A 21,761-nucleotide genomic window follows, 5' to 3' on the forward strand; every position below is an offset into this window, starting at 1 on the left:
CGAAACGGCCCCGGCGTGGTAGGGACAACCCCGGTCAGGTTGAAACGGCCCCCGTGAGGTAGGGACGACCCCAGTCAGGTTGAAACGGCCCCGGTGTGGTAGGGACAACTCCAGTCAGGTTGAAACAGCCCCGGTGTGGTAGGGACAACCCCGGTGAGGTTGAAACGGCCCCCGTGAGGTAGGGACGACCCCAGTCAGGTCGAAACGGCCCCGGCGTGGTAGGGACAACCCCGGTCAGGTTGAAACGGCCCCCGTGAGGTAGGGACGACCCCGGTGAGGTTGAAACAGCCCCCGTGAGGTAGGGACGACCCCAGTCAGGTCGAAACGGCCCCGGCGTGGTAGGGACAACCCCGGTCAGGTTGAAACGGCCCCCGTGAGGTAGGGACGACCCCAGTCAGGTCGAAACGGCCCCGGCGTGGTAGGGACAACCCCGGTGAGGTTGAAACGGCCCCCGTGAGGTAGGGACGACCCCGGTGAGGTTGAAACGGCCCTGGTGAGGCTCAGACGGCCCTGGTGAGGTTGAGACTGCTCCAGTGAGGCTGGGACAAATAAAGGGGACCAGTATGGACTGATGAACAGGTGTAGATACAGAAGCAGAGCAACATTGAACAGAATGTTAAACTACAATGGGGAGCCTGGGGAGGGTTGCGGGGGGGATTAAGAGACCAACTGAAGGACCTATATGCATGCATATAAGATTAACCAATGGACACAAGACACGGGACGGGGGGGGGCGGGGGGTAGGGGCCGAGGGAATGTCATGGGGGGGAAAAAGGAGACATATGTAACACTCTTTGTAATACTTTAAGAAATAAAAATTATTATAAAAAAAAAAAAAAAAAAAAGGTTATGAAAAAAAAAGTTCCCAGTACCCACCCTTGTCCAAAACTACCTTGACAAGAGACTTCCTGGTTTAATTTGCACTTATGAACCATCTATTGTACACACAGAATGATTCTAGGTGCTGCATAAATACAATACCCACAGCAACTGAAGACAGTTGTTACTGGACTGGAATCTCCTGGAAATACACTGACAGGCTTGTGGACACACTGTAGTTCAACCTCTTTTAGACCCTAAACGCTTATTCACAGGAATGATTTCCTTTATGTTACATTCTTTGGACGAGGTGCACTTGGACTACATCTAAAGTTCATTTGTATGAAACATACATGCACCTACAAGTCCCCACTTTGACCAAAATTCATGCTTCCGTTTATAGCCTACTACCTATTTTTAGTGTATTGCCTCATGTTTATTTCACTACAAGGCAATAATGATATTCCTGTTTGCATTTACATCTTGTGGATCATGAAGTTTCACCTCTTCACCAGAAAAGCTCTTTTGATGGTGCAATTGCTTTGATTTTGGTAGGTATTTCCCTGGTTGGGATACTTTGAGGATAAGGGGCATGCATGGCATTTTGTCAGTTTTGTGGTAGCGATAACTAGTGTTTAAGTGTTTCCTGTCTTATAATTACTGCTTCATGTATCTCTACCATGGAGCATGTCCTAGTTCAAAGTCCTTCCTTGGGAATATCTTTACTGAGGAACTTGGGAATAGACTGATTTTTTCCCGTATAAACACTTGAAGAAAATGCATAGTTTGGGACTACCTGTAACTTATTAGGATGAGAAACACTCACATGGTTTCGGAAGAGAAAAAGAACACCAAAAAGCAAAGTAAATGGGAAGACATCACTGGACATCTGCATTCAGACTCAATGAATACCAGCATTTTCTCCAAACCAGAAAACAATGGCCACTAATGTCAGGGCATATGACAAAGGAGAGGGTTCTAATTTGATGTATCATTTTAAACAAATAGTTACTAATATATATCAATAGGATCAACCCCCATCAAACTTATCCAAACAGCATTTGTTTGAAACTCACTTTAATAAAGTGAATGCTATACATAATAATGTAATTTTCATTCCAAGTTAATTTGACTAATCATTTATAATAAATAATATTGTATTTTTCATATACAGGAAGGGCTATATACTTTATTCCCATCTGGAAAAAACCCCAGCCCTGACCTATGTTGCTCAGTGATTAGAGTGTTGGCCCATGCACCAAAGGGCCTTGGGTTTGATTCCCGGTCAAGGGCAGGTACCTGGGTTGCAGATTCGATCCTCAGCCCAGTAGGGACATATGTGGGAGGCAACCAATTGATATGTCTCTCTCACATCATTGTTTCTCTCCCTTCCACTCTCTAAATATAAATGGAAAAAACAGCCTCAGGTAAGGATTAACAAAAACCATACACAAAACATACTTGCACAAATCCTAAGGCAATTTTCCCTAATAAAAGCTCATCAAAAAAAGTTTTTTGACACTTGGGTAAATAAACTTAAAGAGATATAAAAAAATAGTTAATTGTTAACTATAATATTAAATTTTATTTTTAAAACATTACTTTTTTATGAAACAATTTCAATCAAATGCTTCACAGATATCTTTACCAAGGGCTTCTTCCTTATAACCAAGACCACCTTAAATGATCTAGCTGCTAGATTCTAGCAGATTTCCAGGGTACATCATCTGAACATCCATCTGCCTAGTTTGGGAAATTTCACCATTTGAACCAGCATATAGGATGCTGTACTAGTCTGCGGGAGCTACTATAGCAAAGTACCATAGAGTGGGTTTGTCATGTGAAACCTACTCACCCATATTGGGAAGGTCCAATACTTTGAGCAGTAAATTGGTGAGTGGAGCTCCTTGAAGAGCTCTGTGATTGCTCTTCTCTGTAGGCCACACGCTGTAGTGGGAACTGCAGTGACCCAAATGGAAAGCCTGAATGCAGTGGCAGCAATTGGATCCTGAGTGGCAGGGGCCACGCGGTGGCACTCAGTGGCCAGAGTTTGCCACAACGGACAGCAGAGTCACAGGAGCAATCAGGATAGTCGAACGCACACAGATCTATGGCTTTCGTTTGTTACACATAGTGTTCTCAGAAATGAAATAGAAAGCCTGCTAAATTCTTTTGTGATCTGTATGAGCATAAAAGTTCTAGGTCAAATGAACAAACATCTAACTCAAATAACAAAAACAGAGTCACAGCCCCTTAATAAACTCTCAGATTTGAGCCTACTTATAGCCTCAGAAGCCTTGAATGGAGGGAGGGCTGGGATACCTTGACCTGATATTTTTTTCTAGTTTATATTTTCAGGTTGTAAGACTATGAAAACATCAGTTTTTAAGCAAAAGGACTTAATTGCTCTTTAAAATTCTCATTATATGAATAATGTAACATTTATAATTTAAAAGCACACCAACATCATGTGATAACAATGTATTAATGATCATAAAATAGTATATTTGGGTGATTATGTTTTATCTTATACTTGCATAATGGTGTGATGTTGGAAAAAAACACATGACAATCACTATTAGAAAACATTTATTAACATTCTACTTTTTAAAACATACTCCAATACGTATTAAAATGTTTTTTAAAACTACTGTCATCTGATGGTAGTAGACAGTGATTGCTTACTTGAAAATATTAACGTCATACATATCAAAATGCGCCATCCTCATCTATAAAATTATATTACAAAATACTTAGAGTATGTTGAAACTAGAAAACAGTCTGAAAATTATAAGAGGCAAGCTAAATATTAGCTATCCCCAATCTTATTATATGATACATAGCAACTTAGTTATTCATAGTACCACATGATTGTTTTACACATGCCTCCTATTCAGGCCTGCTTTTAAAATTAAGTCACTACATGGAGGGCTTGAGGGAGGAGTAAGGGAGAGAGATCGCCCAGCCAGTGTGGCTCAGTGGTTGAGTGTCGACCTATGAGCCAGGAGGTCACAGTTTGATTCTATATCAGGGCACATGCCCGGGTTGTGGGCTCCATCCCCAGTGTGGGGTATGCAGGAGGCAGCCGATCAATGATTCTCTCTCATCATTGATATTTCTCTCTCTCTTTCTCCCTTCCACTCTGAAATCAATAAAAATATATGAAACCCAAAAAAAGGCGGGGAAATAACTCATGGACATGGACAACAGTGTGGTAATTATGGGATGGGGGGAGGTGGGTGGGTAGAGTTGGAAAAGGGCATAGAGTGGATAAATGGTGATGGAAAAAAATAAAATTAAGTCAGTAAAGAGAAAAATATTTTCAATCTGTAATTAAATTTAGATTAATTTGGATTATACCTTTAAAAACATGACTTTATTGATTTTTTAGACAGAGAGGAAAGGAGAGGGAGAGACAGGGAGAAACATCGATGTGAGAAACATCAATCAATTGCCTCCCACACGCAACCCTACCAGGGATCTAGCCCGCAACCTGGGCAAGTACTCTTACCAATCATCTGCATGGGATAACGCTCAACCAACAGCCACACCAGCCAGGGCCGGATTATACCTTTTAACATTGATAGCCAAAAGTTGAGATTTGAGGAAAAGGCTTTGCAAAAGGTGTGTGTGTAATAAAAACATTTTCCATAAAAACAAAGGCACCTTAAGCAGGTCCACCTATACCTCTAGTTTAGGTCAGAAACTAATTTAACATTTTAAGAAATCATATAATCTTAAACTTTGCACTAAATGAGCTTGGCCTTTCCCCCCCAGCTGAGTCAGGTTTGGTGTACCTGAAACAAATTAAGCAAATTGAAAAGACTGTGGCTTCAGAAAATACATAATCTTGTGGAGGAATAATAAGAACCTCATCACTCAAACCAATTCTGAGAGGAAAACTTAGTTGCCCCCTTCCTCAAGAACAAGATACAAAATTATAAAAATTTTAAAGTTCTATTTATTTTTCAACCTCCTAAAAATAAGGATTCATCTCTTAAATATAAGGAGCTAAATATAACCCTTCTAAAAGTGACACTGCTCACCTATAATCTAATGCTTCCCCCTCTTTAACTTCCAAAATGTTTGGAGATTTAATCCAAAATATAAGAACCAACTAACCAGCCAACAATGATAATTTAAGCTAAGAATAAATACTTAGGAAAATTTAGCACAATTATTTAGAAAACATGCCACTGGAGTATGAGGGTAAAGAAAGAATTTAGTCCCAAAAGGAAAAACGAGCACTACAAAAGGAAGCACTCTCCCAAATTCAAATAGCCCAACAAAGATTGGTTATAGTCGGTTACTCTGGACATGAGAATTTGACTCCAGCATTTATTTATGTATTTACTTACACTTTATAGTGTAATATGGCTCAATTAACTCACTGCTATATAAAAATTAAAAAGGTATTTTAAAATCTGAATTATATAAAAAATGTTAAAGTAACATAATGTAAAACAAAGATCGGGCGAAAAAAATCTCATACTTCTAGATACCCTTAGAACATCAGTTCTCAACCTCTTTCCTGACATAATTCCATGACCTAGTCCAATGGGTAGACCCTTATTTGGACCAAATTTTTCGAAAATTGAAAAAGAAATAAAATATGACAGAAACTCAAAAGTGACCCAAATCTTAGTAGTACATGAATATTAGCTCCTCACCATGGGTTGTGGCGGACGGCATGGCGCAGATCATACCTGTTCCCTGCGTGCCAGCAACCTGCACGCCACAACCTGCTCTCCCACACAAGAATGCAAGTGAAGCAAGAGAATGCTGTCTTCAATGATCCCCGATATGTTTTTAAAAAGGAATTTAATCACAAGAAAACCACAAATAGTTTGTATGAGTAACAACTTGTAACCCTTCACAGAAGACGGGAGAATATTAGTGTGTTGGATACCAGTTAGCAATCACTGTTCCAGAATGTTATCAAGGCTTTAGAAAATAAAACCCCATTCCCGAGTGCAGGAATTTAAAACTTACAGTTGAAAAATTTATAAAATTGATTATTAGGAAACTAACTATTCATATAAACTGGAGGTCCGAACATAACCAATTCTCAGCGTGAAACCTTTGTGGATCCCTCCCCTGTGTATAAAATATACACCAACCATGATTTTTTGAGATTATAGAGTCAGACAAAGGGCAGCGTGAAGGTTCAAATGCTGAAAGCTGAGACGAAAAGTTAGAAGACTGGCTTTCACAGGGCAAGGTCTTAAGGCAGCAGGGTAGCTGCATCCCCGAAAGAAGTAAATGCTAAAAGAAGGCAAACTTCTGAAGGGCCAGAACTCCAGTGAGGACAAACTTGGCAGTGTAACGGTCAAGTCAGGGCACTGCCATCTACTTCCCTCTTGTCACTATTTTCAATACAGAGGCGTGAGTTTTATCCTAGGAGAACATCTGATTATATGATGGAAATCAAAGAGAAACAGGTTTTATTTTACTGTTACATAGGACTGGAGCCGGCAAACATTTTTTTGTAATGGACCAGACAGTAAGTATTTTTAGTTTTGAGGTCACATCATCTGGTCTCTGTTCCTTTCTCCCCTCCTCAGTCATTTTTTAGCATGCTGGCCACATAAATTCAGGCTGCTTGCCAAATCAGACTGTGGTTTGCTGACCCCTGATGTAGAAGATAAGCAATTCTAAAGTACCAACACTCCCCCAAAACTATTAGGAATTGGGGTTTAAAAGGACGGTAACTGTAAGTGATTTATTCTAACTTCCCAAATGGAGAGCTGAAGGCTCAGAGGGGCCCAAATGACTTGCTTACAGCAGAGGCCAAATGCTCACTTTTCTCTCCTTCCCCTTCCATTTTAGAATATTTACTCTCAAGTTTGAGGACTCCCTTTAAAATAAAATATACTGAAGCTTTGCTATATTCACAGCTTAAAATACTTGCTTAATCAGATACTTTTCCCACATCTTTTTATCACGTTTAAAAAATTCATACTAAAATAAGAACCAGGAAAAACTTACAATACTTTGTGTACCCAGGCTGGACAGCCTGGTTTCTGAGTAGAAGCCTGAGTAATTAGCATTCAAGATAGACATTGTTCTTCTCTCATTAAGTCCGCTTAGAACACACTAGACCAGTGATTGGCAAACTGCGGCTCGAGAGCCACATGCGGCTCTTTGGCCCCTTGAGTGTGGCTTTTCCACAAAATACCACGTGCAGGCGTGCATGTACAATGCAATTGAAACTTCGTGGCCCATGAGCAGAAGTCGGTATTTTGTGGAAGAGCCACACTCAAGGGGCCAAAGAGCCGCATGTGTCTCGCAAGCCGCAGTTTGCCGACGATGGCACTAGACTATCAAGCAGACAGCTTACAGGAAGGGTCTAATATTATGCATCTGTAATTTTTTCTATTACAATTCACATAAACTAAAGCTTATTCTTTGTACCTGAGTTTCTGGTTGTTTCCCACAGCATTTCTGATTAAAAACCTACTTTTATTACCAATGAAAACAGTCTCTAAACCAAAACAAACATAGTCAGACATCAAAATTAACTTCCTTCAAATTCAGAACTTGAATTTTAAAACTACTTTCTAAAACAATTTTACCGCCCTATACCAGGAAACAAATCTTTCATGAGTCAATTCTGAATATAAAGTTTGAAATCTCTTGGACCTTTTGAAATATACTTACACAACATATGAACTTATACACTATTATCACTGATAAACCATGTGTCATCCAGGTTGTTTAAGAAATGCCACCACATACCAGCTCCTGAAAGATCACAATTCCATCAAATACAGATTTGTGAACATTTTAATTTTAGCTAAGAGTTCATGTGTTTTCTCAACACTATGTCCTCACTTTTCAGGAAGAGAAATCTGATTCCTTTAAGATTGAAAAACAAACATGCCCTCCTCCTTCATTAAAAAATAAAGAAAAAAAAATCATCACTTCTCTTCAATCTTCCTTTTATTCTACTCTATTTGAAAACTCTTCTTCTTGAAGTTTCCATTTAAAGTCCTCTCTGATTCTTTCTAGCAACTCTGGTTTAAAAATAACATCCAACGCAGTCATTGCCAGAGCTTTGGCTGTACGCAAAGTATAGAATTGGGCTTCTTGTGATCCTAAAAGGTTGAGAAAACAAATCAAAGTATTATTATAAATTATTAGTTTTCAGGCTCGCTCTCAATATCTAATTTGCCTCTCCACTGCCCACCACAATATAGAGTTCTCTGAAGTGATGTTGATCTAAACTAAACAATCAGAAAGGCAGCAACTACTACAAAAGGAGGTCACATGCCAAAATATTCACTTCTAACACTTACCTGCAGCCTCAGTATATTGTTCTGTATGATTCAAGGCATCAGATCCAATGTAAAAATATGGATGAATTCCAGGAACCACAAAACTAACATTTCCAAAATCAGTAGATCCTTGGGAAAGTAAGACAATCCATGAGTTTCTAATTGCTAGTCCAATGGATATTCGATCATACTCATCTCATCCAGCCTTCTTAGCCCCTGGCATGATTTACTGTTCCTTCCCTTCTCGACATTCCCCACTCCTTTGGCTTCCATGACTCCACTCTCTCCTGACTGTCTGGCTTTCTCAGACCACTCTCTGTCTCCTCTATATTGCTTCCTTTGCTTGTGTCCTAAGTGCTAGAGAGCCCTAGGATTTCTTGGGCAACCTCATTAACTGTTTTCATATACCTTTCTGATATTGAAAACTCCTAAAATCTGGAACTTTGGGAGTTCCAGACTCAACAAGCCACTGAACAGCTCCTCTTAGAAATCCTGTAGCACCTCAAATTTAACATACTAATCATTTATACCTCCCCACATACCTCGACCTGCTCCTTCTCTTGAACTCCTTATCTTAATGAATGACATCAACACCTCATTTTTATCACCAAGTTTTTCTGAGTCTACTTCATCAACATCTATTATTATATTTTAGGAGATACATCTCTAAGATGCAAATATATTAGTAATGTTTTTAAAGGGAAAAAAATATAAAATAAACCCCAATAGACTTATGATTATTTAAATTTTAACAGTTGCTTATTGCTTCTCAGAAACCAAAAATGACCCATTATAACTACTTAAGTACTTAGTAGCCTGCATACTGATGATTAAGAATAAATTGAAGCCAAAACCGGTTTGGCTCAGTGGATAGAGCGTCAGCCTGTGGACTGAGAGGTCCCGGGTTCGATTCCGGTCAAGGATATGTACCTGGGTTGCGGGCACATCCCCAGTGGGGGATGTGCAAGAGGCAGCTGATCGATGTTTCTCTCTCATCGATGTTTCTAACTCTCTCTATCTCTCTCCCTTCCTCTCTGTGAAAAATCAATAAAATATATTAAAAAAAAAAAAAAAGAATAAATTGAAATTCTATTTCCCTTTTTAGTAGCTTATTTAAAACTTGTTTGTAATGGGTGATCATTTGCTAAGTTATATAATGTCCAATCACTGGATTATACACCTGACACTAATATAATACTGTATGTCAACTGTAATCAAAAAATACAAAATTGCCAAAGCCGGTTTGGCTCAGTGGATAGAGCGTCGGCCTGTGGACTGAAGGGTCCCAGGTTCGATTCCGGTCAAGGGCATGTACCTGGGTTGCGGGCACATCCCCCGTGGGAGATGTGCAGGAGGCAGCTGGTTGATGTTTCTCTCTCATCGATGTTTCTAACTCTCTATCTCTCTCCCTTCCTCTCTGTAAAAAATCAATAAAATATATATTTAAAAAAATAAAAAAAAATAAAAAAAAATAAAAAATTATTTTTTAAAATTTAGAACTAAGAAAATTTAACACTGGAAATACTTAGAATATAAAGCAAAAAGTATGCTGGCTACTTCATATATATATAAACATATATATATATATATATATATATACACACACACACACATATATATGTATTTTTTTTAATTGATTTCAAAGAGGAAGGGAGAGGGAGAGAGAGATAGAAACATCAATGATGAGAATCATTGATCAGCTACCTCCTGCATGCTTCACATTGGGGATTGAGCCTGCTACCTGGGTATATGGCCTGGCCAGGAATCAAACTGTGACCTCCTGGTTCATAGGTAGACACTCAACCACTGAGCAACACCAGCCAGGCAGTATGTTGCCTATTTCTAAAAAACAAACCTGCTCATTTGACACTCTACAATCACTGAAGAATTCATTAGTTTCCTTCCCATAGCCATTAAGTTTGTGAAAAATAATTAAAAGCATCAGCAATACCTCCCTACCTTCAAAGCTGTTAAACAGAACCAAAGAAGAAATTCCTTTCCTCAAATAGCACAATACATAAAAGAACTTAATTACCTGAAGATCCACTCAACACTGCATCCTCTTCTGAAATGAATTCTATTCCCAGCTTTTCCCCGTTTTCAATATAAGCTTTCCGTAGGCTCTTATTGGGAAGGACATTGTAATAATCATGTGCGTCACCTTTAATTTCTACCTATTAAAAATTAAAACACAAATTTTGAAAAAGAAACACCTCAAATTCACCATCTAAATTTCAAACCAGCAATGGTTTTTTTAATAGCAAGAGGTTAAGAAGGGGCATGCTCCCTTCTGGATATAAACTCTTTCAAGTCTCTTACCTTACAAAAATGTATTCTGTAACTGAGAGTTCCTAGTACCCTGTCTCCTTTATTATGTATGCACCAAATCACATGATGTCACCTAGCTCTACTAGTCAGTGAGTCTCAACTCCAGTCACCTCAGTAGGGTAGGTGTCTGTGTGTGTGGGGAGGGGTGGTGTCAGAAATCTCCACTTTAACCAGCACCCCCAAGTAATTCTGACGTAGGTGGTCCAAACACTCTGAGAAACACTGCTCTAGGCTGTGGCTTCTACAAGAAGAAATTACACTTTACTAATATTCAGTATATAAACCGATACTGACACCACTGCCTGGTCTGAAAGGTACAAAGGTACCCTGAGAAAAAGAAGATTCACAATTCACAGATCTAGGTTTGATTAAATCAAAAGGCCACAAAAGGCCACTATTCCCTCAAACTAAAGATAATACCTTGGACGTTAGCAAAAGCCAATTATAAAATGGCAGAGATGACATCTAACCTTAGCAACATCTAAATTAGAAACAATGACAACTTAATCAGATATTATAAGTCAGCTAAAATATAAAAAGTTACTAAAAAACTATTTAAAATATAGACTTAAATCCAGTAACAATAAACCTTATCCTAAGGAAATATTACACCTTGAGATACTAGTGAATGATCATAGTTCATGTATTCATTTTCTAAATAAATATTTAAAATATTTATAATTATACATAAACAAGGGTCAAGTGCTTCATTTTTTTACTTTGGACAGTTAACATATCCTGTCTGCAAATCACTGTTACTGTCTGAGACCCGGCTACTATCTGAATAAATCACACCGCTCCAGTCCAATGAGAGCAGGAAAAAAAAAGGTCCTGGCACTGTCCCTCCCGGGTGCCTGCTGCGCCTTCCCCAGGCACTTCGTCTTTGCCTTTCTTTCTCCTAAGCTCCAAGGAACCTTCTGCCTCAGTAACTTGTTTCCTGAGTCTATGCATCCCAGCTGGCTCACTTCTACTACCTCTGTGACTTTCTATATAAACTTTCTCTTATAATTTGAAAAAAGAAAGTATTATGTATGAGGGTTAGACCCCAACTCTTCATAAACATGACCTCACTTAATTCTCACAAGAACCCTAAGATAGGTTATTTTACCTCCATTTTTCAAGATAAAATGGAGGCTAAGAGATTTAAATAACGTTTCCAAAAGTTACAGAATCAGTGAGGCTGAGAAGCACAGATCCAGATCTTGTCTCTCCAACCAGATGACTGGTGCCCTGCAGGGCAAAATTTATGCCATTCTGTAACTTCTCATGCCACTGTATGCCCTACAGAATTGGTACATAAATGTTACTGACTTCATGGTGCAAATGAACAAAACCTCTTGACTAACTTCTGTGTCTATTTTAACTTTCACTCCAGTAGGCCATAAGTATTCATGCCCCTGCTCTATCTATCTAGAACTTCGCCAAAAAATAGCTTTTGCTGATTTTGCACTGGAAACTATATAGAGCAATTCTAAAAGCGTAACTACCGATAAGGACAGATATAACTTTGCAAAAAGACAGGAATTCTAGCTCAGCAGAATCCGTTATTCTAATCAATTACTGTGTAATAAGATGACTGCAGTCTTCCCGGTGCAGAAACTGAGTAACATAAGTAAGAAGCGAAGACTTTCACATCAACTATTCAGTCAACTGAATTTACATATTCAAGGCAACACCAAATGAAAAAGCAAGCAAGACTCTAATCTAATTTAATATAAACAACCTCAGTCCACATATATATGTCTGATTATAATTTAGATTAACTCTTAAAAGTTCTTACTGTGCACCCAGTAGCACAAGCTGCAGCTCTGAAGCAATCTTCTGCCTTTTTGGTCAAAACTGGAAGTTCTTTCATTGAGGGTGCACGGAAGTAATAGATTAATTCAGAATAAGAGGGAATGATATTGGGTTTTACACCACCATTTTTTATTATACCTATAAAAAGAACCAAATTACTGGAATTGAGCTTGGAGACCATTTCTTTAAGCTTAAATACACGCATAACATTTTCCAGCCAATTTGTACATAAAGAAAAATAATTCAAACGCATATGCTTCACAGATATGTCAATCAAAGATTTTGCTGTACAACAAAAGTTTCTATATGTCATAGTGTGATACTTTCTAGCTAACAGGAAAAGAAATAAAATAATTATATGTACTTTATTCTAAGGAATTTATAATAAATTATTATTCCTGACTTTAAGAAACTGTTAGAAGTTTTTATAACTATATTAAGCCTTCTGGAAAATGCTTTTATTTCAGTAGCTTATATTACAGTTGTACATTTTGATAAGCTTTTGATATGAGAAGAGAAAAAACCCCAATGGTGTGAAGTTCTATAATTACCCTTGTACTTAAACAATTGCATGAGTATTTTAAAAGGCATTTGACTCAGGGAAAATAATTTTTATGCTAAAAAAAACCAATGTGGTAAAGATCACTAAGTACTATTAAAACTATTAAAACAAATGCATTATTTGGACCTACACAGAGAAGGAAGATTTAGCTCTTCAAAGTTATAACTAAAATAGATACACAAAATCTAACTGTATATAACCTGCTTGATAAAGTACTTTTTAAAAACTAAGGTAGTGTAATTACAAACTAATTTAAGCCTACAGCTAAATCAGGTAAAAAAAAAAAATAGATACTGAAGTATAATAATTTCCCAAATCATAAAGAAATGAACTAAAAAATAAATTTGTATCTCCAAGACAGTACTTTATTACTGTATTGATATAAAGGTAATTTTAAAAGATGTTACTTAGGATTAACAGCGCTGGAGTAAATAAAAACTAGTAACCCTAACTTTTTTAAATTGAGGAAATGACAAAATTTTGTTATCATTAAAAGATAGGATAACTGGAAAGTCAAGTTCCAACTTTCAAATGACCACAGAAAGGTCCTTATATAAAACTACTGACCTCTAATATTCAAAATGACTGTTCCATTTATATTTAATAATAATCTTATATGTCGTCTGACCCACAAATAGGCAAACATCCTAGTGTCCTGCCACGTAACTTCTGACAAATGTTTCTATACCCAATGTTTCTAATTTTTAAAAAATCAAATATTAAGTAATTATATTGCATTGAAATATACTAAGCACCATCTATTACACAAGATATCTGACATTCATACCATGAACTCTCCAGGTTGGTTTCATTTGCTGTCTTAACACAGACAGGTTGTTGTAGGCGAGAACAGCGGCATCTAATGCATTTACTCCCTCCCAGGGATACGCAGCAGCATGAGATGCTTTTCCATAGTATTTCACAGTCACGCTAGGAAATAAAACATCATTTGGAATTTTTTTTCAATATCACTAAAGTAAGAAAAGCCAAGGAGTTAGAATTACCCAACTAGTATTCAAATTAATTCAGACTGCTAGAATTTTGGTTTGCGAATCATTTATAGCCATAACAGCAATTTACGTAGCTTAGTTGTTGTTTATTATTAGGTAATACAGTGACTGACACAAAGAAGGCATTCCAAAAAAGGAGAGAAAAAGAGAAACTGATCAATCGACCTCCTATGCAAATTAAATTTGTACACAATTACATTCAAACAAGTATGCAATACTGTATTAGGTGCTGAATTTACAAACATGCTGACTCCTGTCTCCTTCTAGACTTCATGTGATAGTTCTATACCAAATGTCTGCAGAAACTCAGATAATTCTGTCTGAAGGGTGGGGGAAGGTGACAATTGAAATGTGTTAGGACAACCTCTAAAAATCAGATTGGCGCCACTGGTGTGGCTCAGTGGATGAGCCTGACCTATGAACCAGGAGGTCAGGGTTTGATTTCCGATCAGGGCACATGACCGGGTTTTGAACTTGATCCCCAGAAGGGGACAGGCAGGAGGCAGACCATCAATGATTCTCTCTCATTGATGTTTCTATCTCTCGCTCCCTCTCCCTTCCTCTCTGAAATCAGTAAAAATATATTTCTTTTAAAAAAGAAAGAAATCAGATTACTCTCGGACAGTTCAAAACAGAACATGTGTCAACATATTGCTTGCTATTCTTATGCTTTTTGGGCGTTATTTTAATAGTCCAATTATGAACATCATATTAAATCTCAATTAGAAGAGGCTTACCAAGTATGAGTCATTTAAATCAAGTAAGATATCACATCATTATCTTTCGATTTACTTTTTAAATGTATAAATATGGAGTTTTAGTCTCCCTTTAAGACATAAAAGTATTCTAGAGACATAGAGGAAAGACGATGTGAAGGGGCAGAGAGAGGAGGCCACGTGAAGACAGAAGCAGAGATGAGAATTAGGCTGCCACAGGCCAGGGAATGTCTGGGGCTACCAGAAGCTGGAAGAGGCAGGAAGGGTCCTCCCCCCGCCCCCCCCTCCCCCCCCCCACCCTCCACTACAGGATTTAGAAGGACCTGGCCCTGTCACCTGATTTCAGATTTCACGTCTCCAGAACTTTAAGACAATACATTTCTGTTCCTATTTTTTAAAATAAAAGACATAAAAGTATTCTAATAGTCTGTTTTCCACTGAGAAGTTTATTTCAACTTGATTACTTACTCGTGTTCAGCCACATCAGGGAGATAAGCAGCATTCTCTTGGGATGGATGGGCCATAAAAACAACATCAAGGTTTTTAAAAGCCCCTGCTTCAATTAAGTCAATTTTGCCACCACCTTCTTCTTCTGCAGGGGTTCCCAGGACAGTCACCTAGAAGGAAATGCCTGTGTCAGGACACAGTAACAAAAAATCCTCGTAGGAAAATATCAAACAAGCCCTCTTGCATACGTATTCACAATCTATACGTCTTTTAGCACATGGACATAATAATTCATAAGCACTTTTTCCAGTTACTTATTAGTTCTTCTCACAACAACCCTGAGTGGTAGGTGAGTGATCTGTAACATCATTTTAGAGAAGGGGGTTTGGAGGTATAGGGTGAAGTGTCTTGCCCCACATCACAGAGCAAGTCTTCAGGGAGAGCTGGGATGAGAGGTTCAGGCCTGTTCCTTATTGAACTACCTCATTAAAAGATCTTAATTCCTTAATCATACATGAAGAACATTAAATAAATCTTAAGACCATGGTTAGGAATGGCCAACTATTACACAAACTTACTAATTCTATTCTACCAGTTCAACCAGGCAGATTTACTGGTCACCAAACGCCTAATTAAACAAAAGAGAACTTTGCAGAGTAAACATTTTATTTTGATATCTCAGTTTAACTTCCTCAAACAATTCTTAAAGCAAAGAAAAATTATCTATAAGCAGCCAATATACTTTCAAGATCACGTATAAGGACACAAAGAACAAGCTGGGAAAAGTCTTGGCTTGCAAAGGGAACCCAATGAAAATAAATTTCATTTTCCGGGAGGACAGATAACCTGGCTAAAAACTCAGCTAACCATTCAAAATCAGAACTGTGTACATCTCCCAACGTCTGGCTTTCTTTAGAAGTTATAAGGCACCCAAACTCTTAAATTAAGCTGCTTTAAACTCTTAACCCTTGACAAGTTAAATGTGATGACTTCAAAGTTGTTGACTTCTATGAACTTATCACAAACCCAGTTAAAGCTAAATCTCTCCAGTGTTTCATGTAACGGCAAAGGATACCCCATCTCCAACAAAACAAAAGCCTAACCAGATGCCAAAACAAGCCCCCAGAGCAGAAAAACAAAGGCAGCTAAACAGAAAAAGTCACAAAAGATGTAACTGTTAGGATAAAAGTAAAAGGTTACTGACATTGGGGGGCGGGGGGGGGGGGGAGGGCTAAAGAATAAAATAAAACATTAGTCTTCCCCTTAACCTGAATGGCAATGATTGCATCGTAGCTCACAGAATGAATATACCATCTGGAAAAACAGAGTAACACAAGATTAAACTTGTCCTACGACATTTCCCCGTTTACAGAACTGAGGTATTTATTAAAAACATGAAATAAACATTAGGACTCAAAGATCAACTACATCTATGTAGTTGTGTGTGTGTATATTTCTAGAGGTTTGGTAGTTGTAACGACTGATAATATCCTACCCAAAAACTAATGATTCAAGCCCTGTGGGCCCAGCAGCTGTGGCTCAGTGGTTGAGCGTGAACCTATGAACCAGGAGGTCACAGTTGATTCCAGGTCAGGGCACATGCCCGGGTTGCACGAGTTGCCCACTCATCCCCAGTGTGGGGCGTGCAGGAGGCAGCCAATCAATGATTCTCTCTCATCATTGATGTTTCTCTCTCTTCCTCTCTGAAACCAATAAAAAATATGTTTAAAAAACAAACAAAAACCCCCCAATGATTCAAATTACAACAGCTCCTATGACTACCACAAACAAAAGATTTGGGGGGAGTCTAATGAAGAGGGCTGTAGGTTTCCCTACAATAACCACTTCCAAGAGACTGCACAACCTTGTCAGCAAATTGCAGCGGCTACAGTTACCAAAAATAAGCCTTGACGAAAACCAGGCTTGGTTCTAAGCTCTTTCGTAAGGGAGAATCCACTCAATTCTTTCCAAGTACATAAGAGGCAACAAAACCCAATACTGTACTCGGCAACTCATTAAGCTTTACCCAGGGTCTCTGCCTTCTCACGAAGGCGAGGCTGGGCCGTCTAGCGGCGTTCCTACACCTGCCCGGGGTGGGAGGACAGGTGCGCATGGAATGCCCGTCCTGCCGTCCCGGCTCGGTACCGGCGGGGCAGGTGGCGGAGTCCCGCGCCGGGTCCCACCTCACCTTCACCGGAGGAGGCGGCCCGGGGAGGGTCTCCAGGGCCCCCTTCACGCCCAGCGCGGCCGCCGCCCCGACCTCGGCGATGAGGTTGTGGCCGCAGGCGTGCCCGATGCCGGGGAGCGCGTCGTACTCGCACAGAAAGCCCAGGTGCAGCGGGCTCGCGGCCGACCGCGCCCCCGGCGGCTCCCACTCGGCGCGGAAGGCCGTGGCCAGCTGGTAGTGCGGCTGCACCGTCCAGGAGGCGGCCGGCGGCTCGCTCTGGAAGAAGCGCGTCAGCACGCCGTGGGCTCGGTGCTCCTCGTAGGCCAGCTCGGGCGCGCTCCAGATGGCGCGGCTCAGGGCCCCCAGGCGCTCCGCCGCCTCGTCGATGCGCTCCGCGGCGCGCAGCTTCAGCTGCTCCAACTCGGAGGCGCCGCCGCCGCCGCCGCAGGCGCCCCCCTCCACAGGTCGCTCCTCTCCGGGGCTCATCGTGCCGGAGCGGGTGACCGGTCGGCACTCCGCTCCAATGCTACCTTGACCTCCCCCTCCCCGCGCACCCCGCGCGTGCGCACGCTCCGAGCCGCGAGAACGGGTGCGGCGTGCGCAGGCCGGCTCCGCATCTGGCCGCAGGCCGGTCCCCCTTCCCCCGGACCCCGCCTCCAGCGCCTGGGGGGAACGTGGTCCGCCCTTCTGCGGCTCGCAGGTGCTCCGCCCCGGGGCGGGGGCGGGGGCGGGGAGCGCTGGGGAGAACAGGGGTTCAGGAGCTCAGCTCCCTTCTCCTTACCGGTCCAGATACCGAATTAACTCCAAAGTTATTACTACTTTTCCGTTGTTGCTTATGTGGAATGAGACCGGTTTTATTGGTTAACAGGCGTCGGAGACAGACCAAGTGGAACGTAGCCCCCTGAAAAACGCCAGCCGCCTTTCTAGAACAGTACCTGTAATAAACATTTATACCAGGGTTTTAGTTCATAAAACCATACAAAGAACACTGGTCTGTAGATTCTATATACTTAAGTTTTCGGTATTGCCTCCCACCCTCCACTTTCTTCCCCTTGAGGTTGCTGTGTTACTTAAAAGCTGCAACTACTGTCTATGAAGTATAGTTTTCTCATTAGAATAAAAACTAAGGAGTAGAGCAAGTGTCTAGTATAGCATCTGGAATGTAGACAGCTAGTGTAGTCTATTTGAGTAAAGTAAAACTAAGAATTTTAAATGAGTTTTTTAAAAGCCCAAATCAGAGAGTTAGTAGAAGATTTATGGTCATAATTATTCATATTATTTTGTTGATCTGGATGTTTGTTTTGATCCGCAATAGCTTTGAAAGAACATATGACTGGTTTCGTTTATAACTTTGATGCTGAAATCAAGTAACATGATATGTGCAGCTGATCTTCACGTAACTGGGTTCTGGTTCTACGTTACCCGATGAAGAAATTCAAGAAGCCATACTCTTGTTTTCCTCCAGAGCGAAGCACAAAGTCTGAAAATTGTCCTTGATGCCATTCCTATTAATAGTGTTAGGGGCAGAAATAGAATATTGGGGACTAGCCGTAGTTATAAGAAATATTAACCATGCTCTGCTAACCTTAACTGTTTTGTACTAATTAAAGAAAGCACATTCTAACCTGGCCAGGAGTTGTGTACAACCCTCCTCCCCCCACCTGGGGATCAACCTTGCCGCTGGGACCTGGAGTCAACCTTGGACTGCTGTCCATTCTCATTCACCAGTGCTTTGGTGGGAAGAGTAAATCAAAGATTTCTTTACTCTGGAGAAGCAACATTATTTCTGACTGAAATACTAGCCAAATATATGAGATGATACTGGATATTATTTTGGACTTCAGATTCTTTGGCAAGACAACAGACTAATATGGTTTGTTTGTTTTTTAATTAGGGTAAAATAAGATAATAAAATCCCCAACACAAACTTGCAAAGCATGACCTAAATGAGAAGAAAAAAAATACTTTGAGCCTGGCTGGCATGGCTCAGTGGTTGAGCTTCGACCTGGGAACCAGGAGGTCACAGTTAGTTTTGGGCTCAATCCTCAGAGTGGAGCATGCAGGAGGCAGCCAAACAGTGATTCTCATCATTGATATTTCTAGCTCTCTCTCTCTCCCTCTCCCTTCCTCTCTGAAATCAATAAAAATATTTTTAAAAATATTTTGAGACAAGTGAAAAATAAAATGAAGAAAATTGGGGAAGAGCAAAGGTAAACAGAAGGTGCTGGGGTGGGGAAGGAATAAAGTTTTAAAATTATTTCATCCACGGAGACAATGCAGATATTTATCCTGAACAACTTCCTCCAGAACCATACCCTGGCACTGCATGACTTGGGAGCTGCCACTGCCTGCACACAGAGCAAGCCAAATACAGTGTCACCTTAGGATCTTGGTTGTTCACAACATCCCCCTAGCCTTCTGCACCCAAAATACTTATAGGTAACTCCAGAGATATATCTCTTTAACTGATATCAGGTACTACGTAGCACATTAAGAAATCACTTCTGGGGTAAGGTGTTAAAAAACAAACAAACAACTGGCCGTCATTTTTCATAAAGCAGCCAACTAAGAGAGTAGGTTAGTTGAAAAGTGAATTTTGATCAGGGGTGAAGGGACATAGAGGAGTTGTGTACACATTGTTAAGGAATTAAATTTTATCTAGACAATGGCTATCTATTGGATATTATTAAGCCTGGGGGAGGTAAAACCGGGTTTTTCTTCTGGAAGAATAAAAATGGCCTCATGGAGGATGAATCAGAAACAGAGAGATTTTGGTCTGAGACAAGCTAAAAGGTTCCTGCAAAGTCTTAGGATTCCAGAAACATTCCGAAGGCAGAAGTGACCAGACTTGATGCCTGATTGAATGTGTTTGCGGGGAGGGGAGGGGGCACGTGATGGAGAGAAGGAGGAAAGATGACTGAGGTTTTTAGTGTGAACAGCTGGGTGGATGGTAAAGTCATCAAACAGAATACGGGCAATGGGACAGTTAGGGGCGAATTGGTGGATGTGTGATAGTCATGTGGAGAGGAGGTGACACCCGCCATCTAAGAGACTAGAAGTAGTGATAAGGAAAGTGGAGGAGATAAAGAAACTGTGTTTTTGCCATGCCAGTGTGGCTCAGTGGCTGAGCGTGGTCCTATGAACCAGGAATTCATGGTTTGATTCCCGGTCAGGGCACATGCCCAGGGTGTGGGTTCAATCCCCAGTGTGGGTGTGCAGGAGGCAGCCAATCAATGATTCTCTCTCATCATTGATGTTTCTATCTCTTTCCATCTCCCTTCCTCTCTGAAATCAATAAAAATTTATGTTAAAAAAAAGAAATTGTTTCCACATTATCTACTATGCATGAATTCTCCAAGGGGAGAATTAAACCACCCAGGGAGTGAATGACTAGGGAGGAAAAATTTAAGCTGAGGAAGAAACTCTGGAAAATAAAAACAAAGGGATTGATTTAATTCTTTTTGTATGTATATATGTGCCACATCTTCTTTCTTCATTCATCTATTACTGGACTCTTAGATTGCTTCCATATCTTGGCTATTATAAATAAGTCAGGCAGAGAAAGACAAATACCATATGATTTCAAAATAAATGAACAAAACAGAAACAAGCTCATAGATACAGAGAACAAACTGGTGGTTGCTAGATCACAAGGGGATTTGGGGGTATGGGTAAAAACGGTGAAAGGGACTAGCAAGCACAAGTTCCCCTTTATAAAAGTAGTCACATGGATGAAGAATACAGCATAGGGAATATAGTCAATAATATTGTAATAATTCTGTATGGTGTTAGATGGGTACTAGACTTACCAGGGTGATCACTTCATAAGTTACATAGCTGTCTAATCACTATATTCTACACTTGAAACTAAGATAATATTGTAAATTTAAAAACAATAACAAAGCAATTGAGCAAAAATGTCTGACAGAGATGTGTTTCTTTGGTGTAAGGTTTTATTACTACGTTCTGTGTAGATATCTTCGAATGGCCCATGAGGTGATGGCAGCTATTTTAAAGCCTGGAATGCCCTGGTACTCAGGTACTTGAGGCTCCCTTTGGCTTCCCTCCCTCTTGGCAGTGACATGAGCTGCTCTGCTGACCATAGCCATTCCTGGAAATGAGGACAGTGAGGTTCTTGCAGGGGGCAGGCTTTGTCTTTGCCCCGATTCCCTGGGGCTTGTATATGACAACACTGTGAAGACGTAGCCTTGCTTGTGCTAGATAAGAATATTTCTCTCCTGAGGTTATGCTTCAAGAAAACGAAGAGAACTTTCATTGCTCCCCTGCCATTAGTGATACATTTAGATATTGAAACCAATCATGTGTTTGAGGGTCTTTTAAGAGATGCCTCTGTCAAGGTGTACACCTTGACCGTGGTTAATAATCACCTTTACTATGGATTCACTTCTCAAACTTCTTTGGTCATTTTGGTGCTACCTATTTTAAGGTTGCTAGCAGGAATGGATGGCATAGATGGCCAGAGGGTGCTTAAAATACTTAAGATGCTTTGTAAGAGATGTAGTAATTAAGTCATTAATTTTAAAAATGTGTGGTCTAAAATTAATAAACATCTAGTCATTGGAGGCATGATGGAAGATGAAACAGGAAGCAAACTAGAAATTTCCAATAAAACTGATC

General features: G+C 40.1%; 1 protein-coding gene across 2 annotated transcripts; it reads right to left on the reverse strand.

The window, feature by feature from the left end:
* Positions 1 to 3,395: 3,395 nt before the first annotated feature.
* PM20D2 (peptidase M20 domain containing 2) lies at positions 3,396 to 17,624 on the reverse strand. Of its 2 annotated transcripts, XM_070418098.1 has the most exons (7): positions 17,145 to 17,624; positions 14,978 to 15,126; positions 13,571 to 13,713; positions 12,205 to 12,359; positions 10,132 to 10,270; positions 8,118 to 8,225; positions 3,396 to 7,916 (listed from the first exon to the last, which is right to left on the reverse strand). In XM_070418098.1, the coding sequence occupies exons 1-7, from the start codon at positions 17,607 to 17,609 to the stop codon at positions 7,762 to 7,764; spliced, it is 1,314 nt and encodes a 437-aa protein (XP_070274199.1). In that variant the 5' UTR covers positions 17,610 to 17,624; the 3' UTR covers positions 3,396 to 7,761. The 2 variants fall into 2 exon arrangements, with proteins under 2 accessions (XP_070274199.1, XP_070274200.1); XM_070418099.1 differs by lacking the exon at positions 12,205 to 12,359 and having other exon boundaries at positions 10,132 to 10,266.
* Between the last annotated feature and the right edge of the window lie 4,137 nt (positions 17,625 to 21,761).

This window comes from Myotis yumanensis, unplaced genomic scaffold, assembly GCF_028538775.1.
Source record: "Myotis yumanensis isolate MYYU_CA2020_CCGP unplaced genomic scaffold, mMyoYum1.0.hap1 SCAF_6, whole genome shotgun sequence".
In the NCBI taxonomy this organism is placed as follows: Eukaryota; Metazoa; Chordata; class Mammalia; order Chiroptera; family Vespertilionidae; genus Myotis; species Myotis yumanensis.

Excerpts from the sequence above, each read along its gene's own strand:
- PM20D2 (XM_070418098.1), bottom strand. The coding sequence starts at position 17,609 with ATGAGCCCCGGAGAGGAGCGACCTGTGGAGGGGGGCGCCTGCGGCGGC. Across the intron at positions 12,360-13,570 it reads ACCAACCTGGAGAGTTCATG|GTATAATAAAAAATGGTGGT; the intron begins GTATGAATGTCA and ends TTCTTTTTATAG. Across the intron at positions 8,226-10,131 it reads AGTGTTGAGTGGATCTTCAG|GATCTACTGATTTTGGAAAT; the intron begins GTAATTAAGTTC and ends TACTTTCCCAAG.